Source organism: Bombina bombina, chromosome 7 (genome assembly GCF_027579735.1).
Source record: "Bombina bombina isolate aBomBom1 chromosome 7, aBomBom1.pri, whole genome shotgun sequence".
Lineage (NCBI taxonomy): Eukaryota > Metazoa > Chordata > Amphibia > Anura > Bombinatoridae > Bombina > Bombina bombina.
This window is the reverse complement of record NC_069505.1, coordinates 256,220,378-256,241,266: the sequence shown is the minus strand read 5'-3', so window position 1 is coordinate 256,241,266 and position 20,889 is coordinate 256,220,378. Positions and strand designations below refer to the sequence as shown.

The following is a 20,889-nucleotide window of genomic DNA, read 5'->3' as shown; positions in this document are numbered from 1 at the left end:
AACATATCAAAGTTTTGCAGTATCAAAATCAGCGAGTGTGGATCAATTTATTTATGTATTTGTTTACTGATATATCATCCTTGGTATTGTGGCTTTGATTGATGAGAGTGCAAATCCCCATATGTATACATATATATACTATTACTGTTATTATGGTTATGTTTTTGTGTCACAATATTCTGCAGTGCTGACAACATGATCATTTGGGTATAATACAGTATAATACAATTAGATACAGCAGGAGATGTTAACAGGCTGATCAGTAAAATCTTCACAAATATACTGGACACTTAAATGTCCCTGTGTGTTAACTGTTCCTCAACACATTACAAATATGGAGCAGAAAGACGTGAGGGGGGCAGTCAAAGGATGAAATCACTCCTGTTCACTTGCATTACTGGCAGTCAAAGGGGTAAAACTATTGATTTGTATCTGTTACTGGGAGACAAGGGGTGAAATGACTGCTCTCTTGTGATAAATATACATATGAGATCAAGGCTAAGGTAGAGAGTTTGGGGAAGGCATTGTGTGATCGCACCAGCGGCAGACTGAGACCAACCAGGGCCCCCAAGCAAAAATTAGATCACAATCTATCAGTGATTCGTTCCTAAAAAAGCTTTTTGGTTGGTGATTTTCTCGAGTGTTCCCAATGCAATATCATTTTTTTTTTTAAGATCCCAGCGCCACAAACAAGTTTCAATAAAAAAGCTCCTGAAACGCCTTTTCTTGTGTTAAGTTCCTGTTTTTTAAATAGAAACTGAGAGGTCTCCTGAAACTGACTGATGTAATAGTCCCTTCACATCTCTTAAAGGGACAGTCTTCTCCAACATTTTTATCCTTTAAAAAGATAGATAACCCCTTTTATTAACCATTCCCCAGTTTTGCATAACCAACACGGTTACATATACTTTTTACCTCTGTGATTACCTTGTATCTAAGCATCTGCAGACTGCCTCCTTATCTCAGTTCTTTTGACAGATTTGCATTAAGTCAATCAGTGCTGACTCATAAATAACTCCATGGGAGTGAGTACAATGTTATCTATATGGCTCACATGAGCTCAAAATGCACTGAGATAAGAGGCAGCCTTCATGGGTTAGAAACAGGCAGAATTTTTGAATGGCGAGTTAATGATTTGACACATGTACGTTAATAGACCTCTCTAATGTCTCCAGTGGCCATTTCAGAGTGTTTTACATATCTGCAAGCTAATAGACTGTTTGCAAATAATCATGAGTTCATTTTTAAGGTGTCCAAAATGCTCTATCAAGGACTTATCAAGTGTCTAGAGGTGTTGAATTCAAAACATCAAACCTGGCCTCGAAAAGGTGTTGAAAGTGACTCAAAAAATTATTGTGATTGCCCAGAACTTTTGGGCCCCATAGGAGAAATTGTGCTTTTGTCGAGGATCTGAAAAGCTGTTTGCAATTGTGGGAAAAAGCAGAAAATGCGCTATTGGGATCATGCCAAATTGAAAAGTAGCCTTTTTGGCCAGAAAAATAGCTGAAAAATCTGTCTGTTTGTCTATCTATCTATCTATCTATCTATCTATCTATCTATCTATCATCTATCTTTCTATCTATATGTCTGTCTGTCTATCATCTATTTATCATCTATCTATCTATCTGTCTGTCTGTCTGTCTATCTATCATCTAACTGTCGGTATGTCTGTTTTGTCTGTCTGTCTCTCTGTCTTTGTCTGTCTATCTGTCTGTCTATCCTATATCTATCTATCTATCGTTCTATCTTTCTATCTATCTATCTATCTATCTATCTATCTGTCTGTCTGTCTGTCTATCATATATATCACCTATCTATATATAATCTATCTCTCTATCTATCTGTCTGTCTATCATATATCTATCTATCTATCATCTGTCTGTCTATGTCTGTCTTTGTCTGTCTGTCTATATATCTGTCTGTCTGTTGATCTATTTGTCTGTCTATCTATTTGTCTGTATGTCTATCTATCTGTCTGTCTGTCTCTCTATTTGTCTGTCTATCTAGCTATTTGTCTGTCTGTCTATCTACATCTTATCTATCTGTCTGACTGTCTATCCGTCTGTCTTTCTATCTATTTTGTCTGTATTTCTAGCTATTAGTTAGGGAACAAAAGAGTCAGCCATAAAAGGGACATTAAAGCTCAAAATATAATTCATCCTAACATGTCTAGTAGAAGCATAGTTGACCACTGTTATTTGTGCCTCAGACAACCAGTGCTATACATAATAACAAAACTATAAAGATGAAGATCTGTGTGAAAAAATCCTATTAGCTGACTCCATATGCCAAATACCCTTAGCTATGTGAGTTAAGGATTATGTCTGGCAGATGCAGAAGCAATTAATACTGTTTGGCTGTGGTGTATAGCCCAGGTGATTATAAAAATATATATTTCTGACAGCTTTTGATACCAAAGGAATAGATCGGACAATCCAGTCACATGTCTGGTATATAATATGTGTGTACCAATCTGCCAAGGGTTAGACTTTTATAGCGTGAGGTTAGAGAAGAGGGAGGGATATATGTCCCAGCTGGTCTGAAGCCATTTCTTCAATTTCCATGACAACTGACAGCAAGATGCTATGGGCCAGGTAGCAAGGCAGATGAATGATTTGGACTGACTTTAGACTGGATAACAGCTGGCTTAGACGAGCATTTCCCAAGAGTCTGATGGTGTAAGCACACACTGTTCCTCATGTTCACTGACTTGTTCTGCTGTTTGTCGGACTGGAACATGCTGATCCGTTAACAGTAAATGATTAGTTCTGATAATGGCAGCAAACTGTGGTTAAAAGGCCCATGAGAGCGTAAAATAAAGTGCTTTATGGGCACAAAAATATAAAAAAAAAAGTATCTCAGATAGGAGGTGATGCTTATGGTCTGTACGTAAAATGTACATTAAAGGGACAGTCTACTCCAGAATTTGTATTTTTTTAAAAGATAGATAATCCCTTTATTAATAACTGAAAAAACAATGCACTTTTTACCAACTTAAATGGATACTAAACCCAAATGTTTTTCTTTCATGATTCAGATAGAGCATGCAATTTTAAGCATCTTTCTAATTTACTCCTATTATCAATTTTTCGTTGTTGTCTTGTCTTGATTTGAAAAAGCAGTAATGTAAGGTTAGGAGCCGGCCCATTTTTTTTTAGTTCAGCACCTGGGTAGCGCTTGCTGATTGGTTTGCTACATTTAGCCACCAATCAGCAAGTGCTATCCAGGTGCTGAACAAAAAATGGGCTGGCTCTAAAGCTTACAGTACTGCTTTTTCAAGTCAAGATAGCATGATAGCAAAGAATAATTGATAATAGGAGTAAAATAGAAAGTTGCTTAAAAGTGCATGCTCTATCTGAATCATGAAATAAAAATTTTGGGTTTAGTGTCCCTTTAATGAACGTGGCTAGCCTTGCCTTCTGCAGACTCACCCCTAAATGGCTCCTACAATGGAGTTCGGCAATTAAAAAACAATTGCAATTTTTTTTTAAATGTTTAGACTTGGCTGGTATGTTATTCTACAGCAACACAACAAAAATGCCTTGTAATTACAAGGTGTTTGTCTGTTTTTACTAAATAAACAATGATAATACTGAGAAGAGGTATCGCTATTTTTTTATGGTGAGACAGAACCTGCTTATTATATTTTCAGAATCTCTATAAAGTGCATAACGCAGAAGAACCCATGAGACACCATATTTAATGAATGTTTCTCTTGCAGGAAATTGGAGCAAACCAGGCCGTTCTACACGGATGCGAGAAAAGAGAGCAGACTTTGTGTCAGGATATTTAGGTGGTCGTGTCGTTGCTGCAGGAGGACTTGGTACAGTACATATTCATTTCTTGCACATGCACAATATTCTTAATACTGTACAATAAAAATGAGAAAACAGCCCCCTCCTGTTATTCTTTGGAGGTAGCTGACTAGGGTCGCACAGGTGCCCTGGCGCAAGTTTTTTCACTGAGTGTTATGAATGAAGTCTGGACCTGGGAATTTTCGGACAGAGTAGTAACTTATGTGTGATGAGCTGAGGAGGGAATATTTAATCTTAAAACTAAAATGTCTTACTTAAAGGGACATTAGATTACAATTTGATATGAATAGCTTATAATAGTAGTTGAGAATTATATCACAAAACATAAATATTTTTAAAAGCATTTAACACTGTCATTTGTTAGCTTGCATGGTTTTGCATGAAGAGACACTAAGGAATCTTTATTTAGTCAGTTATTGGAATATTTAAATTACTTCCTGCTGCTTAAGCATTCCCTGGGTATCATGTTGGAGTCAGAGTTCTCATGAACAGTGGAGAAACTACAGTGTTCAAAGGTAAATGACAAGACAAAGGGGAAAACATAATCGCCTAGATTTAGAGTTTTGCGGCCAAAGGGGTGCGTTAGCTACGTGTGGTTTTTTCCCCCCGCACCTTTTAAACAACGCTGGTATTTAGAGTTCTCTGAAGGGCTGCGTTAGGCTCCAAAAAGGGAGCGTACAGGCATATTTACCGCCACTGCAACTCTAAAATTAAAATTTAACAGCTCTTTTACCTTACCAGCCCTTAAAAGGGCCTTTTGCGAGGCATGCCCCAAAGAAAACAGCTCTTTTGCATTTAAATAAACATACAATACCCCCCCCAACATTACAACCCACCACCCACATACCCCTAATCTAACTCAAACCCCCCTTAAAAAACCTAACACTAAGCCCCTGAAGATCTTCCTACCTTGTCTTCACCATGCCGGGGTATCACCGATCCATCCAGAAGAGGGTCCGAAGTCTTCATCCTATCTGGCAAGAAGAGGAGATCCGGACCGGCAAACATCTTCATCCAAGCGGCATCTTCTATCTTCTTCCATCCGGCGCAGAGCGGGACCATCTTGAAGCAGCCGACGCGGATCCATCCTCTTCTAACGACGTCCTAAGTCCGAATGAAGGTTCCTTTAAATGATGTCATCCAAGATGGCGTCCCTGGAACAGCCAATAGAATGCGAGCTCAATCTGATTGGCTGATTGGATCAGCCAATCCGATTGAACTTGAATCTGATTGGCTGATTCAATCAGCCAATCAGATTTTTCCTACCTTAATTCCGATTGGCTGATAGAATCCTATCAGCCAATCGGAATTCGAGGGACGCTATCTTGCATGACGTCATTTAAAGGAAGCTTCATTCGGACTTAGGACGTCGTTAGAAGAGGATGGCTCCGCATCGGCTGCTTCAAGATGGTCCCGCTCCGCGCCGGATGGAAGAACATAGAAGATGCCGCTTGGATGAAGATGTTTGCCGGTCCGGATCTTCTCTTCTTGCCGGATAGGATGAAGACTTCGGAGCCTCTTCTGGACGGATCGGTGATACCCGGCGTGGTGAAGACAAGGTAGGAAGATCTTCAGGGGCTTAGTGTTAGATTTTTTAAGGGGGGTTTGGGTTAGATTAGGGGTATGTGGGTGGTGGGTTGTAATGTTGGGGGGGGGTATTGTATGTTTTTTTAAATGAAAAGAGCGGTTTTCTTTGGGGCATGCCCCGCAAAAGGCCCTTTTAAGGGCTGGTAAGGTAAAAGAGCTGTTAAATTTTAATTTTAGAATAGGGTAGGGCATTTTTTTATTTTGGGGGGCTTTGTTATTTTTTTAGGGGGCTTTGAGTAGGTGTAATTAGTTTAAAATTCTTGTAATCTTTTTTTATTTTTTGTAATTTAGTGTTTGTTTTTTTTGTAACTTAGTGTTTGTTTGTTTTTGTAATTTAGTTTAGTTGATTTAATTGTAGATAATTGTAGATAGTTTAATTAATTTATTGATAGTGTAGTGTTAGGTTTAATTGTAACTTAGGTTAGGATTTATTTTACAGGTAATTTTGTAATTATTTTAACTAGGTAACTATTAAATAGTTATTAACAATTTAATAGCTATTGTACCTGGTTAAAATAAATACAAAGTTGCCTGTAAAATAAATATTAATCCTAAAATAGCTACAATATAATTATTATTTATATTGTAGCTATATTAGGGTTTATTTTACAGGTAAGTATTTAGATTTAAATAGGAATAATTTATTTAATAAGATTTATTTTATTTCGTTAGATTTAAATTATATTTAACTTAGGGTTAGACTTAGCTTTAGGGGTTAAAACATTTATTAGAGTAGCGGCGAGGTCTGGTCGGCAGATTAGGGGTTAATACTTGAAGGTAGGTGTCGGCGATATTAGGGAGGGCAGATTAGGGGTTAATACTATTTATTATAGTGTTTTTGAGGCGGGAGTGAGGCGAATTAGGGGTTAATACATTTATTAGAGTAGTGGTGAGGTCCGGTCGGCAGATTAGGGGTTAACAATTGTAGGTAGGTAGCGGCGACGTTGGGGGGGGCAGATTAGGGGTTAATAAATATTATGTAGGGGTTGGCGATGTTAGGGGCAGCAGATTAGGGGTACATAGGGTTAATGTAGGTTGCGGCGGTGTGCGGTCGGCAGATTAGGGGTTAAAAAAATTTAATAGAGTGGCGGCGATGTGGGGGGACCTCGGTTTAGGGGTACATAGGTAGTTTATGGGTGTTAGTGTACTTTAGAGCACAGTAGTTAAGAGCTTTATGAACCGGCGTTAGCCCAGAAAGCTCTTAACTCCTGGCTTTTTTCTGCGGCTGGAGTCTTGTCGTTAGAGTTCTAACGCTCACTTCAGCCAAGACTCTAAATACCGACGTTAGAAAGATCCCATTGAAAAGATAGGATACGCAATTGACGTAAGGGGATCTGCGGTATGGAAAAGTCGCGGCTGGAAAGTGAGCATTAGAAACTTACTTACAAGACTAAATACCAGCGGGCGGCCAAAACCAGCGTTAGGACCCCCTAACGCTGGTTTTGACGGCTAACGCAGAACTCTAAATCTAGGCGAATGAAAGCACATTACAGAGGGTTCTTTGTATACTGTGTATAAACATTTTAAAGTGATATTAAAGTCAGAATTAAACCTTCATGATTCAGATAGAGCAGCAGCTTTCCAATTTACTTCTATTACTGAATTTGCTTTGTTCACTTGTTATCCTTTGTTGAAGAGTAAATCTAGTTAGGCTCCTAGGACCCCAGGAGTGTGCACGTGTCTTTAGCAGTCTATGGCAGCAGTGTTTGCAACTTTGTATAATATTACAACATTATTGCAAACACAACTGCCATAGACTGCTAAAGACATCTGCTCGTCCTATGTTAAAGCCCTTTGCCTTTTTTTCTAACACCTGAGATAGCTTTGAGCCTTTATAACTTGTGTGCAATATTTTTTTATATAATTTTTATTAGATGGTGTCATTATAAATGTACTTTGTAACGTATTTTTTATGTGTTTGTGACACTTTTATGTTTTGCAAAATATTTAACCAGAGCTCTGAGGACGCGGTAATCATTCTAGTGTAAATTACAATTGTGCTCTAGCTCATAATACCAGCGGTAAACCCGACGAGAGCAAACACCAACAATAAAACCCTTATTGCTCGCTACTATATCTAGAAAACACGTTGTGCAAAAGTGTTCTTACAAATCTGGAATTGAAAGAAGAAGAGTCTCATGGTGTAGAAAGTTTCAAAACATATATTGCTCAGAAAACAAATTCCCTAAAGGGTACTCACAATGAATAAAGCTCTATGGATAAGTGCAAACTGAGCAAGCTGGATCAATAGTCTCTAGCTGACTGGCCACCTGGGCTTCACAGGCAATCAGGATCCCTCGCAGTGCAGGACTGGCCTCTTGTGGTTGGCAGACAGTCTGGGTTCCACTCAGTTGTAAGGATTAAAAATAATCCCTATAAGTCTGAATCAGTCTGAGGTTTTAGAGAGAAAACTGCACCAAATAAAAGTAAAAACCTTTTATTCAGTCAGGTTAATAAAACAGGCAAAGCGTTTCTCAGACATGCAAGTCCGTTTCATCGGGCATACTAAACCAATGCAGTGTCTCTCTATTTATTGACCATATAATGAACCATTGTCATGATAACTCATGCAGCTGTGGTGTCAGGGTGCCAGGAATCAGACTGAGACGAGAAGTGCAAAAATAATCACACCTTTATTAATAGCAAAAAATAATAAAAAGTCCACAAGTCAAATAACAAGCCAGCAATCAAAACCAGAGCTGGTAGTCAGACGAGCCGAGTCAGGAGCCAAAGCGAATAGTCAGACAAGCCGAGTCAGGAGCCAAAGCGAGTAGTCAGATGAGCCAGAATCAGGAACAAGGATAACAGCAGAGTCAGGAACAAGCCAGGGATCAGGAACCAGGAGGGACGTCAGACAGCCAGGTAATACACAGGAGCTCTCACAAACAGGTCTGAGACAACGCAAGGGCAAAGCATACTGAACAGAGGCCCTTTAAATAATAAGTGATGACATGACAATTCTGAGACTGCATCCTGTCTCACACGGATGATGTACACCAGTCTGGCCATAAAAGGAAGTGCGGGAAATGAGCAGCATCACACAGTATGCACCAGAGACAGCAAGAGAGGTGAGTAAAATGGCTGCCAGCAGCACATGGCAAACAAAGCAGGGAAAAAACCCTGACATGTGGTTAATAGCATAGTGACCCACACAACTGCACTCATTATCATGAAGGTTCTTATCTAAAATCTACAAGTCAAGGCAATGTACATACCTAAAACCTAAAAGTGTGTATGGTCTTAAAGGGACACTGAACCCAAATTTTTTCTTTCATGATTCAGATAGAGCATGCAATTTTAAGCAACTTTCTAATTTACTCCTATTATCAAATTTTCTTCGTTCTTGCTATCTTTATTTGAAAAAGAAGGCATTTAAGCTTTTTTTTGGTTCAGTACTCTGGACATTACTCTTTTTATTGGTGGATGAATTTATCCACCAATCAGCCAGAGCAACCCAGGTTGTTCACCAAAAATGGGCCGGCATCTAAACTTACTTTCTTGCATTTCAAATAAAGATACCAAGAGAATTAAGAAAATTTGATAATAGGAGTAATTTAGAAAGTTGCTTAAAATGTCATGCTCTATCTGAATCACGAAAGAAAAAATTTGGGTTCAGTGTCCCTTTAAGCTATTCCATCTAAACAATGTTGGTACAAAAACAGATACATATAACACAAACCCCAGTACTAAACATTTATAATTTATTCTTAATCCATTTATATGTTAGTTCCTGATTAATCAGTTAGTTCCACAGATCCACCTTTGTGGTTTGGTTTGGTAATCACGTGACTGCTGGGTAAATTCCCAACTCAAAAGGGCTACAATTGGTCCACACGCGATCATTTACAATATGTCACATGACTGTTGGGCCCAACATGATGGGAATTGTAGTTTGTATGGGATCTATATCGTCTGTGACTCAAAAGATATATCATATCTTATATATAACAGGCCACACCTCTGTGTTAGACCTATAGAAATTTGTTACTATATTATACCTAATTCAGATTGGGTCATTATTGGAATCGTTATTCTGAAATGCTTAGTTCATTCAAGGTGCCCCTGTTGGGAGCAAACCCGATTGGAAATCTATATGATTCTCTAATATATAACAAAAATGAGGGTTAATAAGATGAAATCTATGAGACAAATGATAATATTAAATGTTATTATAAATAAATAAATACGCTAAGGAATTGTATTATTAGCGTCACTTTTCTAAAATGAAGTGTGAATGTGAGTGAATGAAACGAAGTTGGTAAAATTTGGTATGTGTGAGTGTAAGTGAATGCAGATGATTCTATTAGTTGCTGGGAGAAATGTGTGCTGTTGAAGGGATGTGAGTGAGATGTGAATGTGGGATATAAAGCATTAAACGCTATGTTATTGGCTGAGTGAATAGAGCGTGAATTGCGCTGTAAAGCAATAAGTGCTGTGTTGTTAGCTAAGTGAATGTGTGTGTGTAATTGTTTGATGAGATACTGATAAAAAATAAAAATAATAATATTTGTGCCAAAATCTCAGATCTGAGAAATGGACCTGCATGTCTGAGAAACGCGTTGCCTGTTTTATTAACAAGCCTGAATAAAAGGTTTTTACTTTTATTTGGTGCAGTTTTCTCTCTAAAACCTCAGATTGATTCAGACTCATAGGGATTATTTTTAATCCTTACAACTGAGTGGAACTCAGACTGTCTGCCAACCACAAGAGGCCAGTCCTGCACTGAGAGGGATCCTGATTGCCTGTGATGCCCAGGTGGCCAGTCAGCTAGAGGCTATTGATCCAGCTTGCTCAATTTACACTTATCCATAGAGCTTTATTCATTGTGAGTACCCTTTTGGGAATTTTTCGTTCTGATTAATATATATTTTGAAACTTTCTGCACCATGAGGCGACCTTCTTCTTTCAATACCAGATAGTCCAGCATGAGAAGGAGCTGACTCGTCGTGTTTATATTTACATAGCATACATCTGATGGACTTTTAAGACTTTTGTTCACCAATTTTTTATTGTTTTTACAATGTTTAGTTAATTTTATATATTGTGATTGGTTTTATGTCCTGTAATAGGTTAAGTATATGGCCTGCCAAGTCTTTACAGTGCCCCCTTAAGACACATGTGATCTTTACTGTTCTTACAAATGCCTGTAGTAATGTAATGTTCACTTATGTATAATGTTATGTTACAGTATTTGCATTTTAAGAACCACTTTGTTTTCAATATCAAGTCATTGTGAAAGGGATCTTATAAACAGTGTTTAAGTGGTTTTATCACTCTCAATGTCCATTGTATTGTTTTCCAAAAATATCAATACATACAGTATTTTGTGTGTGTGTGTATGCCTAGGGGCCGAATTATTAAAGTGCGGACGGACATGATACGATGTAGCGTATCATGTCCGCCGCACATCGATAAATGCTGACAGCATATGCTTGAACTGCTTGTGCAATGCCGCCCCCTGCAGATTCGCAGTCAGTTGTCCGCTAGCAGGAATCTGGCAGATCCAAGTTATGGAGCAGCGGCTTTTAGACTGCTGCTTCATAACTACTGTTTCCGGAGAGCCTTAAGGCTCTTGATTCGGAGCTTGATAATTCGCCCCCCTAGAGTGCAATTTTTGAGATGTGAAATTACATGGTTTTTTTTTACCGAGATCTTTGCCATTGAATCAATCAGGTGCAATATATACTTTTGTGTCAACCTATTTTTATTTTTCGTGAAAATCTCTAAGAAACTTTCTTGAAAGGCCTTTTCCTTATGTGTTTTAAAGTGTTTAACCAGATGTTCCGGTACATTGTATGTTTATGTAATCTGGGTCTCTTAATTTATTAAAGTTCTGGCTGGACAAATGGGTTAGAATAACTTTGAAAATAAATTTAAAAAGAAAATCAGTCATTTGGGCATAACACACTAGAACCATTTATCTCTCAAAACAATATAGAAAAGGACATTTTTTGACAGATGGTCTTTTTGAATGTCTTTACAATAATTTTGTTGGATTTCCGTGTCTGCCAGCAACGCTGTGTAGCATAAACCTGCCATCTCTGATTGCACTAGTTTGTCATTTATAGGAGCCACTGTATATAGCAGCCCTATTGTTTCTGACTGACAGTCCTATGTACACCTGAAGGTGCATGCAGAAAAGAAACCCATTTAGCTATTATTTATCCTCTTTTGTTCCTAAATTCTCTCAGTTTAAAGCAATGTGTACAGTTCTTGGCTCCTGCTATACAGTTTTCTATTTGTAGGATTATTTTAGGGCTCAATTCTCTAAATTTGCTAAAAAGATTGATCAGTGCTAAGAGGTTTTTTTGGGATTGTGTAAAAGCAAATTTTACCTTAAAGGGACACTGAACCCAAATGTTTTATCTTGTGATTCAGATAGAGCATGCAATTTTAAGCAACTTTCTAATTTACTCCTATTTTCAATTTTTCTTCATTCTCTTGCTATCTTTATTTGAAACAGAAGGCATCTAAGTTTTTTTTTGTTCAGCACTCTGGGCAGCACTTTTTTTTATTGGTGGATGAATTTATCCACCAATCAGCAAGAACAACCCAGGTTGTTCACCAAAAATGGGCCGGCATCTAAACTTACATTCTTTCATTTCAAATAAAGATATCAAGAGAATGAGGAAAATTTGATAATAGGAGTAAATTAGAAAGTTGCTTAAAATGTCATGCTCTATCTGAATCACGAAAACAAAAATTGGGTTCAGTGTGCCTTTAATAGCTGTGTCTCTTGCATTATCTAGATTTCTGTATGTGAAGATGGAACGCATACATTACAAGAAAGTGCTCAATAAAATAACCACTTGACGATACAATGTAGAAACTGCCATTAGTAGATTTCGTGTTACTTACACACATTAGAGTTAAAATGAAAATGATATTGCAAAATATGAATTCAGATTTATCAGTAAAATTCTTATTTTAAGTACCCCGTTAAACATCATATTTAATACGCAGCGTGATCTTAAAATACAAAGTTACAATTTTACCACAAATTAGTAAAATAATGTTGCAGCTTTGGCGAGTGGGTTGAAAAAGACGTTCCTTGCGCATGTCTGTCTTAAAGTGATTGTAAACAACTGAATTAAAGGCCAGTATTAAATAATACTCCTAAAAACAGAGGCACATTAATTTATTAAAGTTTACAATGATGCTTATTTTTTAAAATACTTACCTTTGCGTTATGGTAAACATAACGCCGATCTCCGCCTGCACCTGCTACTTCTTTAGCATATCGATGCCGAAACTGGCTTCCTCCAATCGTTGTGTTGCCCCACAAGCTGGACGCCAAAGTGGGCTCACATGTGCTACTCACGTGTGATGGAGCTTAAACAAGCTCTATGATATGTGCACACTTACATTTCAACTGGCAGGCAAACTGTCTAAGTTCCATCACATATGACTAGATTACTTCCTGTCATCATCACTTTTGGACGGGCATATCCTTCAAATTAAAAACATTTTACACTTCACGTTTATTTGCACTTTTATCACATGTATTCTTTATAGAAAGTAAGTTCACCAAAGTTTTGCTATTTCTAAAGACAGAAGAGTTGAAAAATCTTAGATGGTTGATTGTGTCCAAATCTACTGTGTACAAAGTCCTGCTGCTTCACAATGATTCTAAACTGCACAGTTAATATTAATAATACGTACAAAAAAGAATGCAGCCTATATTGCAAATGGCTGCAAGTTGTCATAGTGAGAGAAAGTGTAAATTGCTGATAAAATTGAACTATCATAGAAGAAAAAGCTTTGAGAAAGTCTTGACAAAGAGCAGTAAAACTTCAAATACAAAGTGAGAAAGTTGTTTTGCTTTAACCGATTACAGTAATTACATTTTACTCCAGAGCAGCAGTGCAATACTGGCAGCTGGTCAGTAACTACAAAGTAACTTCCATGTTCCCCATCCCCTGTACCATGTGACAGCCTCTAGGGAATCACAAACACATATACATACATATATAGGCATGTATTTATTCCGCAGCGTATTTGTGGCGAGCCTGATTCGCCTTAGTTATCAAACCCTACAAACCGGAAAAAGTAGAAATTGGTGACGTAACATACAATCCGCCGGACTCAGTCCGACACAGATTGATGCTTATGTAACTACAGATGTTCCGAACACAAGTTCGGCACAATCTGACTACTTTTGGAAGTTATCAAATGTCTACCAGGTATGCTCGGCACTATTCTGGCCCAGCGTACCTGGTTTTCAATCCGCTGCCCTGGAGGCGGCGGATGCCATAGGAATCAATGGGAGTCGGAAAGCAGCGAGAGCTTATGTTCGCTGCCGCACCATGTCCCATTGATTCCTATGGGAACGTGTACACCTAACACCCTAACATGTACCCTGAGACTAAACACCCCTAATCTGCTGTCCCCTACACCGCCGCCACCTACATTATACTTATTAACCCCTAATCTGCGTCCCTACACCGCCGCCACCTACATTATACTTATTAACCCCTAATCTGCCGTCCCTACAACGCCACCACCTACTTTATACTTATTAACCCCTAATCTGCTGTCCCGATACCACCGCCACCTAAATAAAACTAATTAACCCCTATCCCGCCGCTCCCGGACCCTGCCGCAACTAAATTTACTTATTAACCCCTATCCCGCCACTCCCGGACCCCGCCGCAACTAAATAAACTTATTAACCCCTAAACCGCCACTCCCGGAGCCCACCGCCACCTACATTATACTTATTAACCCCTAATCTTCCGCCCCCTACACCGCTGCCACCTACATTATATTTATTAACCCCTAATCTGCCCCCCTCTACACCTCCGCCACTATATTAAATTTATTAACCCCTAAATCTAAGTCTAACCCTAACCCTAACCCCCCCTAACTTAAATATAATTTAAACAAATTTAAATAAATATTCCTATCATTAAATAAATTATTCCTATTTAAAACTAAATACTTACCTATAAAATAAACCCTAAGGTAGCTACAATATAACTAATAGTTACATTGTAGCTATCTTGGGGTTTATTTTTATTTTATAGGCAACTTTGTATTTATTTTAACTAGGTACAATAGTTATTAAATATTTTTTAACTATTTAATAACTTCCTAGTTAAAATAAAGACAAATATACCTGTAAACCTGTAAAACCTAAACTAAGTTACAATTACACATAACACTACACTATAATTAACCCCTTAATGACAGAGGACGTACCAGGTACGTCATTGGGAAAACTCCCCTTAATGACAATTGATGTACCTGGTACGTCCTCTGTTGTTAGAAGTGCTGGAAGCGATCATGATCGCTTCCAGCTGCTTACAAGGGATTGTAGTGATGCCTCAATATTGAGGCTTCACTGCAATCCCCTATTTTACCCACCGATGCAGAAAGGGCCACTCTGTGGCCCTCTCTGCATCGGCGATTGTTGTTCACACTTTCGTTGGTGGGTGGGAGCAGCTTGTAGGAGGAGAGTATGCTCCAACTTCCTTATCGGTGCAATCACAATGTAACAACGCTTTGTCGGCGGTTGCGCGGTTCCGGTTGCGGCTGGGGGGGCGGGTGCTCGCGCGTGCACGCAAAATGACCGCAAGTAACAAAAAAAAAAAAAATACAGAGGCAGATGCAGATGCAGGGGGAGCTCTATTGTTTAGTAAGGGATCTGGGAGGGGGAGGGAAGAAGATTATTGACAAATGTTTTATATAAAAAAGTTAATAAAAACTATTTTTGGGGGCAAATTGGGTACTGGCAGACAGCTGCCAGTACCCAAGATGGCGGCAAATAGGAAGAGGGGGAGGGTTAGAGAGATGTACTTAAGATGGCGGTGACAATTGTGAGGTGGGGGAGGGAAGAGAGCTGTTTGAGGGGGGTCAGGGGGGATCAGGGGGTGGGATGTGTCAGGTGGGAGGCTGATCTCTACACTAAAGCTAAAAATTAACCTTACAAGCTACCTAATTAACCCCTTAACTGCTGGGCTTATTACAAGTGTGGTGCGCAGCAGCATTTAACGGCCTTATTATTACCAAAAAGCAACACCAAAGCCATATATGTCTGCTATTTCTGAACAAAGGGGATCCCAGAGAAGTATTTACAACCATGTGTGCCATAATTGCACAAGCTGTTTGTAAATAATTTCAGTGCGAAACCTAAAATTTTGAAAAAATGTACAGTTTTTTTTTATTTGATCGTATTTGGCGGTGAAATGGTGGCATGAAATATACCATAATGGGCCTAGATCAATACTTGGGGTTGTCTACTAAAAAAAAAATATACATGTCAATGGATATTCAGAGATTCCTGAAAGATATTAGTGTTCTAATGTAACTAGCACTAATTTTGAAAAAAAATGGTTTGGAAATAGCAAAGTGCACAGTACAGTTTTTTTTTTATTTGATCGTATTTGGCGGTGAAATGGTGGCATGAAATATACCATAATGGGCCTAGATCAATAATTTGGGTTGTCTACTACACTACACTAAAGCTAAAATTAAACCTAAACGCTCCCTACAAGCTCCCTAATTAACCCCTTCACTGCTGCGCATAATACACGTGTGGTGTGCAGCTGCATTTAGCGGCCTTCTAATTACCAAAAAGCAACACCAAAGCCATATATGTCTGCTATTTCTGAACAAAGGGGATCCCAGAGAAATATTTACAACCATTTATGCCATAATTGCACAAGTTGTTTGTAAATAAATTCAGCGAGAAACCTAAAGTTTGTGAAAAAATTTATGAAAAAGTGAACATTTTTTTTTATTTGATCACATTTCGCAGTGAAATGGTGTCATGAAATATACCAAAATGGGCCTAGATCAATACTTTGGGATGTCTTCTAAATAAAAATATATACATGTCAAGGGATATTCAGGGATTCCTGAAAGATATCAGTGTTCCAATGTAACTAGCGCTAATTTTGAAAAAAAGTGGTTTGGAAATAGCAAAGTGCTACTTGTATTTTTTGCCCTATAACTTGTAAAAAAAGCAAAGAACATGTAAACATTGGGTATTTCTAAACTCGGGACAAAATTTAGAAACTATTTAGAATGGGTGTTATTTGGTGGTTGTAGATGTGTAACAGATTTTGGGGGTCTAATTTAGAAAAAGTGTGTTTTCCTCATATTTTATATATTTTTTTATAATAAATTATAAGATATGATGAAAATAATGGTATCTTTAGAAAGTCCATTTAAAAACGGTATATAATATACGTGGGTACAGTAAATGAGTAAGAGGAAAATTTCAGCTAAACGCAAACACTGCAGAAATGTAAAAATAGCCATTGTCATTAAGGGTAAGAAAATTGAAAAATGGTCCGGTCATTAAGGGGTTAAATAAATTCCATAAACTAAACACAATTAAATACAATTAAAAACAATTATCTAAAGTACAAAAAAACCCCCACTAAATTACAGAAAATCATAAAATAATTACAAGTTTTTTAAACTAATTACAGCTAATCTATTCCCCCTAATAAAATACCCCCCCCCCAATAATAAAAAGCCCTACCCTATACTAAATTATGAATAGCCCTTAAAAGGGCCTTTTGCGGGGCATTACCCCAAAGTAAATTATACCCACCCAATCCCCCCTTAAAAAACCCTAACACTAACCCCTTGAAGATCACCCTACCTTGAGAAGTCTTCACCCAACAGGGCCGAAGTCCTCCACAAAGCCGGCAGAAGTGGTCCTCCAGCTGGGCAGAAGTCTTCATCCAAGCCGTGCAGAAGAGGTCTTCAACCAGGCGGCATCTTCTATCTTCATCCATCCGGCGCGGAGCGGGTCCATCTTCAAGATATCCGACACGGAGCATCCTCTTCTAACAACATCCGACGACTGAATGAATGTTCCTTAAATGATGTCATCCAAGATGAGGTCCCTTGAATTCCGATTGGCTGATAGAATTCTATCAGCCAATCGCATTTAAGGCTGTTCCAATCAGCCAATAGAATACAAGCTCAATCCTATTGGCTGATTAGATCAGCCAATAGGATTGAACTTCAATCCTATTGGCTGATTGCATCAGCCAATAGGATTTTTCCTACCTTAATTCCGATTGGCTGATAGAATTCTATCAGCCAATCGGAATTCAAGGGACGCCATCTTGGATGACGTCATTTAAAGGAACATTCATTCAGTCGTCGGATGTCGTTAGAAGAGGATGCTCCGCGTCGAATGTCTTGAAGATGGACCCGCTCCGTGCCGGATGGATGAAGATAGAAGATGCCGCCTGGATGAAGACTTCTGCCCATCTGGAGGACCTCTTCTGTCCGGCTTGGATGAGGACTTCTGTCCGTCTGGAGGACCACTTCTGCTGGCTTCGTGGAGGACTTCGGCCCGGTTGGGTAAAGACTTCTCAAGGTAGGGTGATCTTCAAGGGGTTAGTGTTAGGGTTTTTTAAGGGGGGATTGGGTGGGGTTTAGAGTAGGGTTGGGTGTGTGGGTGGCTGGTTTTAATGTTGGGGGGGTATTGTACTTTTTTTTACAGGTAAAAGAGCTAATTACTTTGGGGCAATGCCCCACAAAAGGACCTTTTAAGGGCTATTCGTAATTTAGTATAGGGTAGGGCTTTTTATTATTTTCGGGGGCTTTTTTATTTTATTAGGGGGATTAGATTAGGTGTAATTAGTTTAAAAAACTTGTAATTATTTTATTATTTTCTGTAATTTAGTGTTTTGTTTTTTTTGTACTTGAGATAATTGTTTTTAATTGAATTTAATTGTATTTAGTTTAGGGAATTTATTTAATTATAGTGTAGTGTTAGATGTAATTGTAACTTAGGTTAGGTTTTATTTTACAGGTATATTTGTCTTTATTTTAACTAGGAAAATATTAAATAGTTAATAACTATTTAATAACTATTGTACCTAGTTAAAATAAATACAAACTTGCCTGTAAAATAAAAATAAACCCTAAGCTAGCTACAATGTAACTATTAGTTATATTGTAGCTAGCTTAGGGTTTATTTTATAGGTAAGTATTTAGTTTTAAATAGGAATAATTTATTTAATGATAAGAATATTTATTTAGATGTATTTTAATTATATTTATGTTAGGGGGTGTTAGGGTTAGACTTAGGGGTTAATAAATTTAATATAGTGTCTGCGACGCTGGGGGTGGCAGATTAGGGGTTAATAAATGTAGGTAGGTGGCGGCAGTGTAAGGGGGCAGATTAGGGGTTAAAAAATATAATGTAGGTGGGGCAGTATAGGGGGCTGCAGATTAGGGGTTAATAAGTATAATGTAGGTGGCGGTGCGCTCCGGGAGCGGCGGTTTAGGGGTTAATACATTTATTAGAATTGCAGTGGGCTCCGGGAGCGGCGGTTTAGGGGTTAAACACTTTATTAGAGTTGCGGTGGACTCTGGGAGCGGCGGTTTAGGGGGTAAACTGTATAGTATAGTGGCGGTGTTTAGTGACAGGGTACCAAGAAAGCTGAAAAAAAGCTGAAGAGCAGCGAGATCGATGACTGTTAGTTAACAACAGTCCGCTGCTCATCGCCCCGTACTTGGTGTGCGGCTTTTTGACAGCTTTTTTGATAACTTTGGAGAACATATTCAGGTCCGCAGCAGCGATGTTAGGCGATCTTAGGCGAGCGTATTGGTGCCGCCGAATGCAAGAAAGTCGACACTTTGATAAATAGATGCCATATTGTGAACTTTTGCATGTTTAAAAGGAGCTGGTGCATCAAAAAGTATGCATATAAAATGATTGTGCACAATTTAATGATGGGAAGTAAATTTGAAAGTTTTTTTTTAATATTGCATTTTCTGCCTGAATCATGAAAGTTTAATTCTGACTTTAGTGTTCCTTTAAATTAAAATGGAAACTTTTAAAGTATTGTCAGTTGTGTACTTCCAACTAATGCTTTTTGTCTGAGAGGTACTTTATACTAATGTCTATTGTACAGTGTATATCAGCCAATGAATATTTGCATTATATAACACTTACAAATAAAGCTGCCTATAGTGCTCAAAATGTGCACATTACTGAGCCTACCTCAGTATGCTCTCATGGAAAGGAACTATATGTCTACAAAACATTCTAAAATAAAGGGGTAATTTTGTTAGTAGAAGAAAACTGGATTTTTTTTTTAAATTGCCCCTTTATCACAAATATAAATGTTTAATATGACTTCTCATGTTTCATAAATCTCTTTCTAAGCAGCTGAGTATATGACTCTAAGCTGGAACCATGAAACATCAAAGCAGATTCAGTGCTAAATACACATTCTGTACACTTACCACACACATATACATGATGCTACTAACCCCCCATGGGAAGCGTCTCTGAATACAACATATTATTATTCAGCAATGCTGCGTCGCTTGGCAGACAGATAGCTATGCGTTTACTAAATGGCATAATGAATACTTGTCTCTTAGATAAAAATAACAGCTTCCACAATTTAATTTACAATATTGTCTCCTAATTCATCTTGGGACTATGTTTTTATTTTTAACTAGCTTGTATTTTCATAACTACATGTCTATGTCTTCGTTACGTGGGCTCTTTCATTATTTTTAGTTTTTGCATCTGCGTAGCAAGTCATATGTGAGACGTACTCTTCATTATCATCATCACAAGAAAAGAATTCTGTATTCGCAGATAAAGTAAATACACTACGTAGCTGTGGTTTCACATTGAGTCAAAAAGTCTTGAAGCTGAATGTACCATGGAGTTAGGATATAAATTAATTTGAGTTTTTCAGTTTTTCTCTACTTTAATGAGTCTCAGGTGGCAACAGTTGGTGTCAAAATTCTATTTCATATTAAATCTCAGAGGATGAGAAAATAGTTTGGAAATAAAGTATGGCATTACCGCACAACTTGATTGCATGGCAAGAAATGTAAAAAAAACAACAACCCTGAACCAGGAAAAAATATCTATCTGAATCGGATATTTTAGATTCAAAATATATGTTGAGATTTGAGCTACAATAATTTACAAAAATGTATTATTTTCTCCTTTGCACCTGAGATATTGCATTTTAAAATGTATTACATATTTTTATGTTTTGGGGGGTTTATTAGTAAAAATGGGTTTCCCTGTATTGTTCATATGCTTGTGAGGTGTGTCACTGATCCATTAAATCATTGGAGTTCTTATTAGCCAGTGACCTATCAGTCCTTAAGGTCTAGTTGCATTTCCTCTGAGATTAAAAAGTAAAAATAAACGGCATTAAAGGGACATGAAACCCATTTTTTTCTTTCATGATTCAGACAGAGCATGTCATTTTAAACAACTTATAATTTATTTCTATTCTAAAATTTTCATTGTTCTATTGGTATCTTTTTTTAAAAAGCAGGAACTTAAGCTCAGGACTGTGCACGTGTCTAGGGCACTATATGATAGCAGTTTTGCAAGCTCACTAGAGGCCAGCACTGTTTCCTGCCATGTAGTGCACCTGACACTACCTAGTATCTCTTTACCACAGAATCCCATGGAAACAAAGTAAATTTGATGAAGTAAACTGGAAAAAAAAATATTGTATGCTCTGTCTGAATC

The 20,889-nt window shown here is 37.9% G+C and overlaps 1 protein-coding gene across 1 annotated transcript in view; it reads left to right on the top strand.

Moving 5' to 3' along the window:
- Positions 1 to 20,889, top strand: part of KLHDC8B (kelch domain containing 8B) — a 260,084-nt gene that overhangs the window by 153,670 nt on the left and 85,525 nt on the right. The window contains exon 4 of the mRNA XM_053688954.1: positions 3,722 to 3,823. Coding sequence (XP_053544929.1) covers positions 3,722 to 3,823 — 102 coding nt within the window. The remainder of the gene's footprint in view (positions 1 to 3,721; positions 3,824 to 20,889) is intronic.